The sequence below is a fragment of the Cheilinus undulatus genome, linkage group 22 (genome assembly GCF_018320785.1).
Source record: "Cheilinus undulatus linkage group 22, ASM1832078v1, whole genome shotgun sequence".
In the NCBI taxonomy this organism is placed as follows: Eukaryota; Metazoa; Chordata; class Actinopteri; order Labriformes; family Labridae; genus Cheilinus; species Cheilinus undulatus.
In genome coordinates, this window is record NC_054886.1 from 4,738,877 (window position 1) to 4,754,854 (window position 15,978).

General features: G+C 42.5%; 1 protein-coding gene across 1 annotated transcript in view; it reads left to right on the plus strand.

The window, feature by feature from the left end:
• The first annotated feature begins 1,269 nt into the window (after positions 1–1,269).
• LOC121504779 (interleukin-13 receptor subunit alpha-1-like) overlaps positions 1,270–15,978 on the plus strand; it is a 30,669-nt gene continuing 15,960 nt past the window's right edge. Inside the window, exons 1-4 of the mRNA XM_041779842.1 lie at positions 1,270–1,723; positions 8,816–8,943; positions 12,370–12,496; positions 12,603–12,702. Coding sequence (XP_041635776.1) covers positions 1,660–1,723; positions 8,816–8,943; positions 12,370–12,496; positions 12,603–12,702 — 419 coding nt within the window. The 5' untranslated portion in view covers positions 1,270–1,659. The remainder of the gene's footprint in view (positions 1,724–8,815; positions 8,944–12,369; positions 12,497–12,602; positions 12,703–15,978) is intronic.

Sequence of the window (15,978 nt, forward strand, 5' to 3'; positions counted from 1 at the left end):
TCATTGTGCTTCTGGAGTAAATTTGGTAGACCGGCCAATCCTGGGAAGGTTCACAGCTGTTCCAATTTTTCCCCATTTGTGGATAATGGCTCTCACCATGGTTCGCTGGCTTAAAAATAAACCAGATGAGGGTTTCGGAGTGGCCTCATCAAAATCCAAGCGTCGATCTGATTGAGATGCTGTGGCATGTCCTTAAACGGGCTGTTCATGCTCGAAAACCCTCCAATGTGGCTGAATTAAAACAATTCTGCACATAAGAGTGAGCCAAAATTCCTCCACGGTGATGTGAAAGACTCTAGCGGTTATTGCAAATGCTTGCTTGCAGTTGTTGCCACCAAGGGTGGAACAACCAGTTATTAGATTAAGGGGGTTATTACTTTTTTGAACAGGAACAGGTAGGTCTGGGTTATCTTTGTCTAATACTAAATATTTTGAGGATCTGAAACATGTAAGTGTGACAGATATGCAAAAAAACAAGAAATCATGAAGGGGGCAAATACTGTTTCATAGCACTGTGTGTCTGTTCAGGGTTTTCACAGGCTATTGACTTTTTGCCACATTTTTTCCCAGGCCAACTTTTGGGAAACACAAGAGCTCGGGGACCCGCTCTTTGGTCTCAGTTCGCCACTTCAGAACCACTCTCATAACTAAATCCCAAAAGTGTGGCTTAAAAACAATGGGTGAGGCCCTCGAGGTTGAGTCTGCCTCTTTTCTCCCATTAATGAATTATTAGTGCATGTAAAAGTTGACATTTTTTATCAGTTAGAATATTATTTGGACTGGCAAAGGTGCCAGTCAGATGTTCTGCTTTTTTTTTTTACATGAAGAAACTTCTTACTCGGGTTTTAAGTCACAGGACAGCGATACAAAGATGTCTAACCTGACATTTTGTTCTCAACTTTAGTCTGCTTTCTCATACACCAATACCCTGATCCAAAATGCCATATCACCATTAGTCACACTCTTTCTCCTTAAAACTTCTTTCCTTCAGCTTCAGGGGAAATGTTGTCGCTCCTCTGTTGTGTTTACTGGTACTTTGTGCCATTGTGCTTTCACGAGAATAAAGAAACAGAGGGGGCGGTGCCACTGCTGTCTCTGTCTGTCTTTGCCGTCATGGATTTGTAAGAAATTGTTGTCTTATCAAGTCACAGCTATCTACCTTAGTTCGCACGCAATTATGGATGTTCAAATGCGCATGCGTCTATGGATGTCTACAGCCAGGCTGTCTTAGGGAAATTCCCTTTTTCTTTCCTGCCCATTCAGGAAAAAAGGAAATCAGCTCTCAAACTGCTCTCGCGAAAGTCTTTATTTTTTAATTCAATGATGGTACTTTTAACCTAAAGTTTCAAATCACTACATTTCCTGGAGAACCCTCCCTGGGAACTGAACTGTCTGCGCTTGCGTGCGTGCGTTCGTGAGCGCGTGACGTGAGTCCTGCCAGTTAGAAGAGCTCTCCGCCGGATGCCCCAGATGCTCCAGTCTCTGCTAGAGTAAGTAGGAATTGAAAACTGAAGTGAAAGTCCTACATGAAGAGTTGTCTATATCCTATTTTACGCCGTGAAAACGAGCCAAGAAACCAACCGAGAGCGAGAAGGGACAAAGGACGACGTTTGACTTTTTTGAACGGTTCTGGAGCATTTTTTTTTTTCTAAAAAGAGGATGTTTAAAAGTGTGGACTTGGTGTTTTTATGCTGCCTTTTTCTGGTTGTCGAATGCCTAGCAGGTAAGATAATACAGACATAACTATAACTAACTATTAATTAGTTTTTTCTTAGTTTTGTAGATTAAAACATGGCCCGAGAACAAAAGAAAAAACAAATATACAACTTTTATGATGCCGATGCAAATAGTAATGCTTAATGTTCTCAGCACAGGACAGAATGTAAGCCAATTGAAACTGTTTTTATATTGCAGTGAGTTAATGTTATTTTAGTGTTTTACTTCAGTATCTTGTTTTTCAGACAAATGCATGAGAATAATTTATAAAAGATGTTTACAGCAGCACTTAGAGCCAGTTAAATCTCTATTTTCTTGCTAACACACACTGATCATCAAAGATAATAATGGAAATATTTCTCTGTTTCATGTTTTTCATGGCAGGCTTTATCATGTTTTCCTGATTATTATATTTTTTATAAATTCTTGGTTTTTGAAGTTAACTTGAGGATCAGGTTGAGTGAAGAGGGGGGTGCATGTGGCCCCAGTCTGCCAGTTACCCACCACTTGTCTACAATGTCATGTTTTGTTTTGCTCTAAAAGGATTTATAAAAAAAAGTCTAATTTCAAATGTTGTATGGGCACTTTTATTACAATGTCAGCATGCACATAAAAAATGACAATCAAACAGCTTAAACCAGGAGTTTAAATAAAAAGCTTCAGAAAATGAAATAAGATCAATAAAATGACAATTCTCTATTTATGTATGTCAGATTATTTTGAATATATATGAATATATCTTAAAAACTCAATATATCATCTACAGCCCTGTCATGCTGCTCTGGATCTTCTGTTATAAAACCATTATATCCAGTTAACCCAGTGAGGGTGCATTTGAGGTAGAAAGGAAAAAGCCATAAATGACAGGAAGAGCCAGAATGGTGAGAATATTTAATGATTTTATAATAACCCGCCCTACATACAGTATTGTTCACAGTCTAGCCTTTATGCAGTGTGTCAGAGAGCAGGGAGAGAGGTTTTTGAGGATTTACACGACTCGTCTTTGGAGAAAAACATCTACAACACAATATAAAATCCTGTTTTACCTCACACATTCATGATGATTCAAATTTAGTTTGCTGAAACTGGCAAAACATAATTTCTGTATTATTATTAAAAAGTTACATGCAAAACATACAAAAGTGTGAGAGAGGACTGAACGACAGCTGTGCAGCAATCAGTGAGCAAAAATTAAACAAATTAGAAAAGATATCGCAAACAGACAAAAGAAAACAGACACAGATGTAGGAGAGAAAAATGAATCAAGAAAAACATGTTAACCTGATGCCCTCCAGAGAGTGGGCTCAGCTGGAGCTGCAGTAGGGGTTTCAGAGATGACTGTTGATCTTATTGTATAAAAGAGAGCACGAGATAACATTCGAATAAGTTAGTAAGTTAGTATCATTTTAGGACACTCAGTGAAATTTTGTTAGCCCATGTGACAAAGTTTTTCAAAGGCATTGAAGGCCATGAGATACTTATTTGTTTTTTTAAGTTTCACATTTTTTAAGCTTTAAATTGCATTTGTGGATGTCACGGCCAACTGTGTTGACAGACAGTGATTTCAGGTAAAGTTCCTGAGTCCTTTCAGTGATTTCTAGTACAGAATCATGCCTGTTTTATAATGCAGAGGTGCCTGAGGGCCAGAAGATCAAGGGTATCCAATGCTGACCTTGTGCCTTCCACACAGAGATTTCTCCCGATTCTTTGGATCTTTGGATGATATTATGGACTAGGGCTGGGCAATTAATTACAAATTAGATTAAATGGCAATATGGCCTGCTGCAATTTTCAAATCGCAGAAAGTGCAATATTTCTTTTACCTTAAATTTGAGTCAAAATACCGGTTTAAAACTTTATTGCAGCAGAAACGTTATGCATTACACATCATGCAGTAATTCTAGTGGCATATTTTTAGAATAGTGTACAAAAATTTTAAAATGTTTTTCTTTTTAAATATGACAATAAGATAAGATTATCCTTCCCTTTAATACAACAGTTCATATCCAATTTGCAAAATGAGTCAAAATCATCAAAATTTGATTTTTTTTTTCAAAATTGTTCAGTTTAAACTAATATTGTGGTGGTTATAGTTTAGAATAGAGCCCGACCAATTTATCAGCGGGCCGATTAATCGGGCCGATTATAGCGCATCACAGATTAATCAACATTGGCCAATATGAAGCCGATATATTAACTTTTTTTCTGCACGGGGATTTTGTCTCTGCTCCTGTCGCTCAGTGTGTGTCCCTGTTGAACTCAGCCCGAGCCTGGCCCCTCCCTCTCAAACTCAGAGTTCAGCTGCAGCTTTCCCCCACGCAGTGTTGCCAACTTAGTGACTTTGTTGCTATATTTAGAGAGTTTTTAGACCCCTCTAGCAACTCTTTCAAAAAAAGCGACTAGCAACAAATCTAGCCACTTGTTACTGGAGAGCTTTGGAGACTCTGATGTGAAAGCACGTATCGTTGTTGCTCTTCTCAGTGAGCAGCAGCTGCTGTTGTGGGTCCCTCCCCATCCTTAGGCACTCACAGGCAGCCTAGTCCCTGCTGCAGTCGGACTCACTCGGCTTGTTTTGCTGCTTGGGTGTGCCACATGTGCCAGCTCCGGTTCCTGCCGGGGCGGCTTTCACACAGGGCGCAAGTTTTCTGCATGTCAGCCGCATCTCCCTGCTTTCAAAGCCCTGTCCTTCTTCATAAGTTTTACCTCAATAAACTCCGCTAAAAGCGATTTGATTGAGTGTTCATGGAAGTTTGTCGGTAACTATTAAAAATAAAAGCATTCTGTACAAGTGAATGGAGTTTCTCTATAGAAATGCTAAACCGGGCTTTTACTTTGAAGAGCACAAACCAGAAAAGCATTCATACAGTGGTTATCTTTCCTGTGACATATTCTAACAGTGTGGAGACAGAAAGTTTCACTAATAGTAGATCTTTAGAGAACAGCTTTATAAAACAGGCGCATTTAAGCTTGTGGCCTTCCTCAGGGTTATCAAGAAACACATTGTAAACATATTCTATGTGCATATTTGCCACAACTATGTAAGTATGGCTCTCCATTTATCATTTTCCTGTCTAATATGGTACATAGCCACAATATAAGACTATAGTATAAGTTGCATCTTTGTGAAATAAATAAAGATTAATGCAACTGTTAATTCACACGTCCACATCTGTGGTCATGCCCCCAATGTCAGTATCGGCATCAGCTCCAAAAATCCCATATCGGTCGGGCTGTAGTTTAGAATGACTCATTGCTTTGTTTTTGTTGGAAAATACATGAGATGAGATCACCCCTACTCTTCATCTTATACACAGACAGCTGCAGGTCTGTCATAGAGAACAATTATATAATAAAGTTCTCTGATGATACTGCTCTTCTGTCTCTTCTAGAGGGTTCACACTCAAGAAATAGCGATGCTTTCTCTGCCTTTCCGTCCTGGTGTGATAAAAATGGTCTTGACTTGAACGTGTCTAAGACGAAAGAACTGGTAGTACATTTTGGCAAAAATCAAAGCAAACCTGCAGCTAACTTTATTCATGGCATGGAGGTGGAAATTGTAGAATCCTGTTATGTGTGGTGGAGTTTGAACCCAGAATTTGACCCAGACTGATGAAGTTTTAACAGTTTTATTGATGAACAGAGCGATTGTGCAGGAGGGAGGGGGGTAGGGTGCTCGGGTCCGTGCTTGTGAGGGTTCCAGGAGAGAGAGTGCGCTGGGTTTGAGGCTGACGTGATGCAGAGAGTGAGGCACTGGACAAAAAACAGAGAACAAACATGTTAGTCAACGATCCCCAAGTTAACACTAGAAATTACTCAAATACTCGTGAGTGAGTGAATGAGGAGACCTTGTACCAACGGCGTGGAGCAGACAATACTAATTGATTGGAGTGGAGTCAGGTGTGGGTAATCAGCCTCAGCGCTGGGAGGAGGAGACGAGCCTCAGAGGGAGCAGAGTGAAGTTAGAGCAGGGAAACAGCGAACAGGAACCAGAAATTATCAAAATAAAACCAAAAACCACCGCAGTGCCCCCCTCTCAACAGATGGCTACTGGCATCCATCCAGGTTTGTCCGGGTGTGCGGCATAGAAGTCCTGAATGAGGCTCTCGTCCAGGATGAGCCTCCTCGAAATCCATGACCTCTCCTCAGGTCCATATCCTTCTCAGTCGACCAAAAACTGGAAACCCTTACCACGGGGTCGAACGACCAAAATCCTGGAAACTGTGAATGCAGGGTGATCGTCAATGATCTGAGGGGGTGGAGGGGCTCAGGTCGGAGGGCTTCAGCAGGGAGACGTGGAAGGTGGGGTGAATCTTCATAGAATCTACTCACGTAGAACGTGAGTCTCACTGCAAAGGGGTTAATGATTTTCTCAATTTTGAAAGGGCCAACAAAACGAGGGGATAGCTTACGTGAGTCGACTTCTAAGGGTAGGTCGCGTGAGGAGAGCCAGACCATCTGACCAGGGTGATATTCAGGAGCCTGAGAGCGATGTTCATCAGCAAGGTGCTTATTTTTCTCCGCCATGCGCGTGAGCGCGGCTCGGGCACTCCTCCAGACCTCCTTCATTCTCCGCAGGTGCTCAGCCACAGAGGGGACAGCCTCGTAATGTTCCTGCTCGGGGAACAAGGGGGGGTTGAAAGCCGTTACAACACATGAATGGTGACATACCTATGGCTGAGCAGGTGAGTGAGTTATGCGCGTATACAATCCATGGTAGGTTGGTGCTCCAGGAGGCTGGATGATGAGCTGCGACACACCTCAGCGCAGCCTTCTGGTTGGCCCGCTCTGTCTGGCCGTTGGTTTGAGGATGATGCCCCGAGAAGAGACTGACTGTTGCACCCATAGGCTTGCGAAACTCCTGCCAGACTTGAGAGGAGAACTGGGGTCCACGATCAGACACGATGTCACAGGGAATTCCGTGGGGCTTGAAAACATGATTGATGAGGAGGACAGCAGTCTCAAGAGCAGAGGGGAGCTTGGTTAGTGGGACATAGTGCACAAAATTGGAGAATCTGTCAATAATGGTGAGTATGACTGTGTTACCTTCAGAGGGAGGTAATCCAGTAACGAAGTCCAAGGCAATAACGGACCAGGGTCGGCTCGAGATGGGTAGAGGATGCAACAGACCAGCAGGGGGTTGATGGGATGATTTTTCTCGGGCACAGACAGAGCAAGCAGCAACGAACTGACAGACGTGATGTGACATTCCGGGCCACCAGAAACTTTTCTGGATGAACTAGTGGGTACATAGGATGCCGGGATGACAGGTGAGTTTAGACAAGTGCCCCCACTGGAGCACTTGGGAACGAGCAGTGTCCGGGACGAAGATCCTATTGGGGGTCTAGAGCCAGGGTCAGGCTGTAGTTTTTGAGCCTCCTTGACGATGGCCTCAATCTCCCATGAGGCAGCTCCGATGACGCATGAGGGGGGATGGATGAGGATGAGGTCTGATTCGCTGAAATCCGAAGCAGGGGATTGAATACGGGATAGGGCATCAGGTTTAGTGTTGCGGGAACCAGGGTGATAGGTGAGGGTGAAGTTAAACCTGCTGAGGAATAAAGCCCACCGGGCTTGACGAGGGTTCAGGTGACGAACAGAGTGCAGATAAGCCAAGTTCTTGTGATCAGTCCATATTAAAAAGGGATGTTGTGAACCCTCGAGCCAGTGCCTCCACTCCTGCAAAGCCCAAACCACTGCTAGCAACTCTCTATTTCCCACGTCGTAGTTACTTTCTGCACTGATGGCAGGAAAAGGAGGCGCATGGATGTAACCTTTGGGTCCTAGGGTCCTTCTGGGAGACCACAGCCCCCACCCCCGAATCAGAGGCATCCACCTCCACAATAAATTGTAGAGCCGGGTCAGGATGCTTTAGCACAGGTGCTTTAGTGAAGAGGTCCTTCAGATGACCAAACGAAGCTGCAGCCTCAGGAGACCACCGAAAGGGGGAGCTAGTAGAGGTTAGGCGTATGAGGGGTGCAGCTACCTTACTGTAGTCCTTAATGAACCTCCTGTAAAAGTTTGCGAATCCTAGGAACCGCTGGAGTTCTTTACGAGTGGTAGGGGTGGGCCACTCTGAAACAGCCTGGATTTTGGATGAGTCAGGTTTAAGCTGTCCCTCGGCGATGATGTAACCCGGGAAACTCACAGAGGTGGAGTGAAACTCCCATTTCTCAGGCTTGACGTAAAGACGGTTCTCCAGCAACTTTTGAAGTACCAGGCGGACATGTTGCTTGTGTTCTTCCAGGGTGTGGGAAAAGATGAGGATGTTGTCCATTGAGGACTTGTGCACAATCTTCGTTTTTTAAATTTTTCCATCATGATCTCTTGTCCTCCAGTTATTTTTTGCCCCTTTCCTCCCCTTATGTTTGATGGTTCGTGAGGAGACCAGTTGAGCATATCTCGTAAAACGTCATTAATGAGGGCCTGGAAAACAGCAGGCGCGTTGGTGAGTCCAAAAGGCATGACCAGATACTCGAAGTGACCAAGGGGAGTGGTAAAGGCGGTTTTCCTCTCATCTCCCTCCTCAATCCTGACGAGGTGGTATGCATTCCGGAGGTCCAGTTTAGTGAAGGTAGTAGCAGAGCAGAGGGGTTCAGTGGAGGGATCGATGAGGGGAAGTGGGTACTTGTTCTTAATGGTGATCTCATTAAGGCCACGAAAGTCTATGCAGGGGCGAAGTGAGGAGTCTTTTTTCTTCACAAAAAAGAATCCCGCACCAAGGGGCGAAGAGGAGGGACGGATGAGACCTGAGGCCAGGGAGTCTTTAATATACCTCTCCATAGCTTCTCTCTTGGGGCGAGACAGGTTGTACAAATGAATCCTACACAGAATCCTACAAATACTTGGGAACTGTTTTCGGCTCACAGCTAAAATTTGATGTCAACGCAGAGTGATTGCCAAGAAAAGACAACAAAGGATCCAACTTCTTATAAAGCTGGACCCTTTTAATGTAGGCAGGAGAATACAGTACTTGTTCTGTAAGTCTTTTAACTTTCTCATTCATTTGTTGGTTTAATGGCATGTGTTTAAACATACAGATCCTCAGGCAAATTGAATATTTTCATCACCTCTGTGTTTCTTTTCTCTTTATTTACCTTAGGAAAAATCCAACCACCACAGAACTTGTCCCTGTCCTGGTATAGTGATTTTCAGCCTCAGTTGAACTGGACATCACCTCCACATTCAGTGGAAAACTGCCGCTATGAAGTGGAATCAGCAGAAATCAGGGTGAGTATTATATACAGAGATACAGAGATGGGCACTAGAGTTCGCGACTTGGACTCTAGTCGCACTTAAGTTGCACACATCAGTGACTTGAGACTTGACTTGGACTCGTGCGCAAAAGACTTGAGACTTGACTCGGACTCGTGATTTGCGACTCATGCACAGTCTTTGTTTTTTTTTTTATTTTTCCATCATGATCTCTTGTCCCCCAGTTATTTTTTGCCCCTTTCCTCGGCGATGATGTAACCCGGGAAACTCACAGAGGTGGAGTGAAACTCCCATTTCTCAGGCTTGACGTAAAGACGGTTCTCCAGCAACCTTTGAAGTACCAGGCGGACATGTTGCTTGTGTTCTTCCAGGGTGTGGGAAAAGATGAGGATGTCGTCCATTTAGGACTTGTGCACAATCTTCGTTTTTTAAATTTTTCCATCATGATCTCTTGTCCCCCAGTTATTTTTTGCCCCTTTCCTCCCCTTACGTTTGACGGTTCGTGCGCCTTTTACACAGCACCAGCGACTGTTCTCCCCTCTTCCTCATCTTCGTTCATGCTGCATATGACACACAACCGCGACGCTCACGCACACACCTACTCTGAAACGCACGCTAACATGTTGGTAGACTGCAGACTTCAGTCTGTTGAGGGCAAAAGTTTCAGAATACCTAAACTCTTTTCTCCTGCATTAAAGCTCCTCTGACCATGGAAGATCAGCGTCCACGCTGTTTGTGTGTGCGCTCAGCTCCGGTTCCAGCTGTGTGTCTCTGTGTCGAGCCATGGGTGTGCACACTGTTACAATATGATTTGGTTAATATTTCCTTAATATCATATGTTTATGGGGAACAAATTAATATTGGAATCTCTGCATTGTCGCTTATTGATAATGAACGGACCTAAAAGACGATAGGAACATTAAAACTTTAAATACAGTTAATGGAGGCAGCAAGAAACAGAGACAGATACAAGGCTGTAACAGATAAATCATAACTAAGGAGTCCAGGAGATTTCATCAGAATAAAGTGAAATTTAGCTTGATTTTAGCCTTATAAAGAACCATAAATGATAACATATGTTTCTTAAGGAGAATTGAGGGAGAAATACTCAGCATACTCTGTTGAAGATCTGTCTGAGTGAGAATTAGAAATGCTGAATGAGTTTTTATTTTTTTTCAGAATAAACAGTTCATAAACAGTTGGTGTTTGTGTGTTAGTATTAAATTATTACCATTAAAGAAATATGTCTGACAAATAACAAGAACATCTCATCTCTAGTGTTTCAGTGTCTGTCTCTATCAGTAAAGTCTGACTCATGTCTTTGTAGTGTTTCATATGTACACAGAGAGGAGCTTTATTAAGAGGAGAGCTGATATTCACCATGTTGATGAGGGATCTTATAGCAGAGGTACATATAGCACATACATTCCCAACAGAACTGTGGCTAGTGAAACACTGAGTGGCTAGTACCCATTAGTCACATTGGCTGGTGTGAAAAAAAAGTTATTGTCAAGCCCTGTTTATATGTAAGTGTACAAATGCGCAAACCACTGCAAGCTGGCCACAACCTACCCTACTGATGGTGAAAATACACTAGCCCAGCCTACTGATGGTGATAATACACTACCCCAGCCTACTGATGGTGATAATACACTACCCCAGCCTACTGATGGTGATAATACAATACCCCACCCTACTGATGGTGATAATACAATACCCCACCCTAGTGATGGTGATAATACACTACCCCACCCTAGTGATGGTGATAATACAATACCCCACCCTACTGATGGTGATAATACAATACCCCACCCTAGTGATGGTGATAATACACTACCCCAGCCTACTGATGGTGATAATACACTACCCCACCCTAGTGATGGTGATAATACAATACCCCAGCCTACTGATGGTGATAATACACTACCCCAGCCTACTGATGGTGATAATACAATACCCCACCCTAGTGATGGTGATAATACAATACCCCACCCTAGTGATGGTGATAATACAATACCCCACCCTAGTGATGGTGATAATACAATATACCCCACCCTAGTGATGGTGATAATACACTACCCCACCCTAGTGATGGTGATAATACACTACCCCACCCTAGTGATGGTGATAACACAGTACAGGATTTAAATTCCTCAGATAGAAAATGCAGTGGTCTAATCAGACTGGACGTCAGAGGCAGATCATAGAATGCTCAGTTCAACCATCGGAGACTTGAGACTTGACTTGGACTCGTGACCAAAGACTTGAGACTTGACTTGGACTTGTGACCAAAGACTTGAGACTTGACTTGGACTCGTGGCCAAAGACTTGAGACTTGACTTGGACTTGTGGCCAAAGACTTGAGACTTGACTTGGACTTGCAAAAAATGACTTGTTTGCATCTCTGCAGAGATGTTCCAATACTTTTTCCTTTCCGATACCAAGGTGTTGGGTATCGGCCAATACCAATTACTGATCAGTGTGAACTTTTTGGACTGACTGTGCAGACTAACAAATTATTTTAGACCTATATTTGACTCAGAACATGGCTTAACCAGTAGAATCATAATGTACAGCATCTCTGTGACCCTATAGTTGTTTTTCTGCTGATTATTGAGTTTTACTGCTAAATATCAAAATAACAATAACACAGGGGCCTGCCTCACAGACTCTCTATCTCTCCATTATGCTCTGTTCAGGCAGCACAACATGATTACAAAACAGCCTGCCATTGGTCAACAGACCCTCATTAAGCGTAAACAATATGATAAAAAGATTTTCAATATTGGGTTTTCTGGTGTGGATTTAATCATTAAAGTCCCCAATAGTCACAAAAGTTCCAAGCTCACAGAAAATGCTCTGCAAGAGATTCAAAGGCATCAATAGCACCAATGGGAAGGCACAACTGCTAGCTTCAAGCGAACAATAAGTAAGAGGCAACGATTTACAGTGCTGTGAAAAAGTATTTGCCTCCTTTCTGATTCCTGATGTTTTTGCACATTTATCACACTTTAATGTTTTAGATGTGTTAACTGTGATTGACCACAGTTCTTGGAAAGCTGAGTTCAATTTCACTGGCCACACCCAGGCCTGATTACCGCCAGATTGGTTGAATGAAGAAATCAGTCAAATAAAAGCTGTCAGACAAAGTGAAGTAGGCGACAAGATCTCAAAAAGAAACGCATCATGCCACGATCCAAAGAAAAAATACATGTCTTTGACTTGATTCGATTTCAAAATTAAGAAATTGGCAAGAGCTGCTTCTCATTATCAATACAGACTAAAACTGATTTTGAATTACAGAATAATTACATTACAAACATTCTATTTAACTGTTACGGTACACAATTAGATGTCTAAAAATGGTCCTGTTTGGCAGCCATTATTGTTCTGAATATTATGTGACTGTTAAATTAATATCAATGCCTTTATGTGTTGCAGAATGAGGTCAAAACCCTTTTCTGGAGAAGATTCAGAGTGATGGAGGGAGGAAAACTAAATCTGTCTGTCAGAACTCTCTGTGGTCAGGAGAAGAGTGATTGGGTTTTAGTCACCACCTCTTACCCAGGTACCTGTACAGGTTACTCTACACACCAACACTCTGTTTATAAACCCTTTATATTTGAAGAAGAAATACGGTTAAAGTTTTCTGTTTGTCTCTCTGCTCTTTCCAGACCTGGTAGAAAATTTTACGTGCACCCTCAAGTCTTCACAGCTGACCAAGTGCACCTGGAACAAGGCCAATAACACTCAGGACCTTCGGTTTTATTACCAGTATGTGTATTTGTTTGTTTATTAAACATTTTAAGTTTTGTTGTTACGCACCCGTCTAGGGGGAAGGTACCTAACATAATATAAGTAGAAAAAGTAAATGTTTCTTCCCAGTCCCCAAACTAACAGTCAGAATCTAAAGTCACTGTTAACAACCACAGCTCTTCAAATTCCCCCCTGGTCTGTGGAGTTCTCCAAGGTTCGGTCCTTGGCCCAACATTATTTTCCTTGTGCCTGCTCCCACTCAGCCACTTAATCAACAGTTTTAAAGACATATCTTATCATTGTTATGCAGATGACATCCAGCTTCATATATCTTTTACACCTCAAAATTACACTAAAGTGTCGGTTTTACTCAGTTGTTTGAGTGCCATTAAAGACTGGATGTCAGACAATTATCTACAGCTAAATGCTGACAAAACAGAGGTCCTTGTCTCGGCCCCAGATGGTTTAGTGCCAGGGATTTTGGAGGAACTTGGTACCCTGTCTACTTATGTAAAACCTGTTCTTCGTAATCTCGGTGTTTCATTTAGCCACTCTCTATCTCTAGATCAACATGTCAATAATCTGGTCCGTTCTTGTTTTTTCCCAACTAAGAAATATTGCACAACTCAGACACATTGTTTCTACAGCTCAGATGGAGATGTTTATTCACACTTTCATTTCCTCCCGTTTAGACTACTGTAACTCACTTTTCACCTGTCTTAGTAAAACATCTATAAATCATCTACAATTAGTACAAAACGCTGCAGCCAGACTACTTACCAAGTCTTCAAAAAGGTCACACACCAATTCTGTATTCTCTCCACTGGCTTCCCATACACTTCAGAATACATTTTAAGATTCTTGTGTTTACTTTTAAAGCCCTGCATGGTCAGGCACCAGCTTATATTATGGAGCTCTTAAAACCTTACAATCCCGGCAGGACTCTTCGGTCCTCTGATCAGGGTCTGCTGGTTGTTCCACACTCCAGACTAAAAACTAAAGGTGACTGTGCATTCAAGGTCATTGCTCCAACTCTTTGGAACTCACTTCCATTGAGTTTAAGATCAGCAGAAACAGTTGATTCTTTTAAAAAGCAACTTAAGACCTACTTGTTTGGTCTGGCCTTTGCTTAATCAGTTTTGTGTACTGTGTATTCTCTTACTGTACCTTTGCATTAATTGCTTGTGTTTCTTTTACCTTTTTGTAAAGCACTTTGTGACCTCGCTGTTCTTTAAAGATGCTATAAAAATAAACTTATTATTATTATTATTATTATTATTAAAGAAGTGTTACAACATTTATTTACAATATTTTAAATTAAACAGGCCACTCAATAGGCTATAAATTCAAACAAAAGACTGGATTCAAACTAAGGAGGCGATCTAGCACTCAAAAGTAAAATTTATCCAAAAAAATAACACAGCTACCGGAAGGAACTAACTAAGAATACAAAACACAATCAAAGCTACTGCTAAACTATTCTGAAATGCAAAGAAACACAGTTAACACTAAGGTTTTGGAGGCTTGGAGCAAACAAGAGGATGCTGCTGTCAGTCGGGCTCCTCGTCAGTTGCAGGCCGCCATATTTTAAAGAGTGGAGAACCAATCAGCGCTGCGTCTCTTTCCCGCCACCCTAGCGACCAATTACGCATCACCACCTGTAGACAACAAAGATCCACTCACACGACAGACCACACACTCACGAACACATGGGATGAACAGAAGACTCACTCTCACATGAAACAAGACAAAGATCCACACAGCAACAGAGCACTCACTCCTACACAAAAGAACAGAACAAACTACAAAACACAGAGATACAAAAAAATACGGCCACAGCCATAACATTTGTGCTCTCAGACATCAGGAAACAGATTGCCAGAGCCATAGTTCTCTCTGAGTCATGAAAAAAACACACCATTAAAGGGGCTCTATGCAAGATTTAGAAAAATATCAGTGTAGCGACAACGCCAGCACTTAGGCAAACTACAACAATATTGTGTTGCTTGTCCACGACAGCACGCTCCTTGCTCATGAACTAGCCTCCGGTGTATCAGCTGATACACACGTAGACCAAGGTGATTTACCGGCATCGTTTATACAGAGGAGGTAAGTGAAGTAATACTTAAAAGTTCCACCAACTAAAAATGAAAATGAATAAAGCATATTTGGACCTCTAGTGCAGACATGGCACAAAGGCTATTAAAAAAGGATGATATTTTCGCGACCATTTCTATGAATGAACAACTTAGCGACTTAGTGCAGCACTGACCAATTTAATTGTCTTTTTACGTGTGTAATGTGTGATGTGTTTTAGAGCAGAAGCGACAGGGCTAACGGTGCTTAGCTCTGATAATGGTGCCTCGACCACAGATATCAGATAGCTGACATTATGGGCTCTATTTTCGGAGACCAGGCACAGGCGCGGTGCACCTGCCCTGCACCACGCCTACGCCACGTCAATGGGGTGTGTCCAGGGCATTTTGCAATTTTCGTGCACGGCGCAGTCCGGCGCGGCGCGGCACACCCATGCCTCTGTCCTTCCCACCGGCGCAAGTGTGTTTAATTACATTAAACACAGCAGCAGGCTAATCCAGGCATCATGCTTGTGATCCACCTGCATTTTTGCTCTGTCATCGCCAAATAGGAGAACCTTTGGTGATATTTTCTCTCCCGGTATCTCCTCCTCATCCTCCTTGCAATAATGTACTCCATCTTTTTAGATCACGTTAAGAATAAAGATTAAAACAGAGAAATATGGGCAATCACAGGTAAATCCTTAAGACACCGACTGACTTACATTTATTCAGCGAGCATCTCTCTCTTTTTTCTTTTCTTTTGAAGTTCATGAGATGAGAGAAGCCGAATATATACTCCGTATCGGATGCCGTGGCTGTTTGTGGTTGGCTGAGAGATGTGAACTCGCTAGTTTTTATCACTCCCAGCTGCCATCAGGTTGAGTTTCAATAACGCGTGACAAACATCTTTGATCTGACATCAGATGTGACGGGACAATTTATATAGATACAAATGTATATGCTGGTTCGGATGTTTACATTAAATAGTGGTTGCTGTGGTTGTTTATTGCATTGAAATGTGCCTGACACTCTGGAAACCTGCATGTGAGGTTTTGGTGATGTGTGCGCACTGCACGCCTGTCAGCCAAATTACCACTACACCAGGCGTGCTTTGCCTGCGCCGAGAATAGACCAGGTTGGAGCTGGCAGGCTTTCAGTGCACCTTCCGTGCAGTGTTTTGGCACGAAATTGTCACTGCGCCAAGCTGAATCCCTCG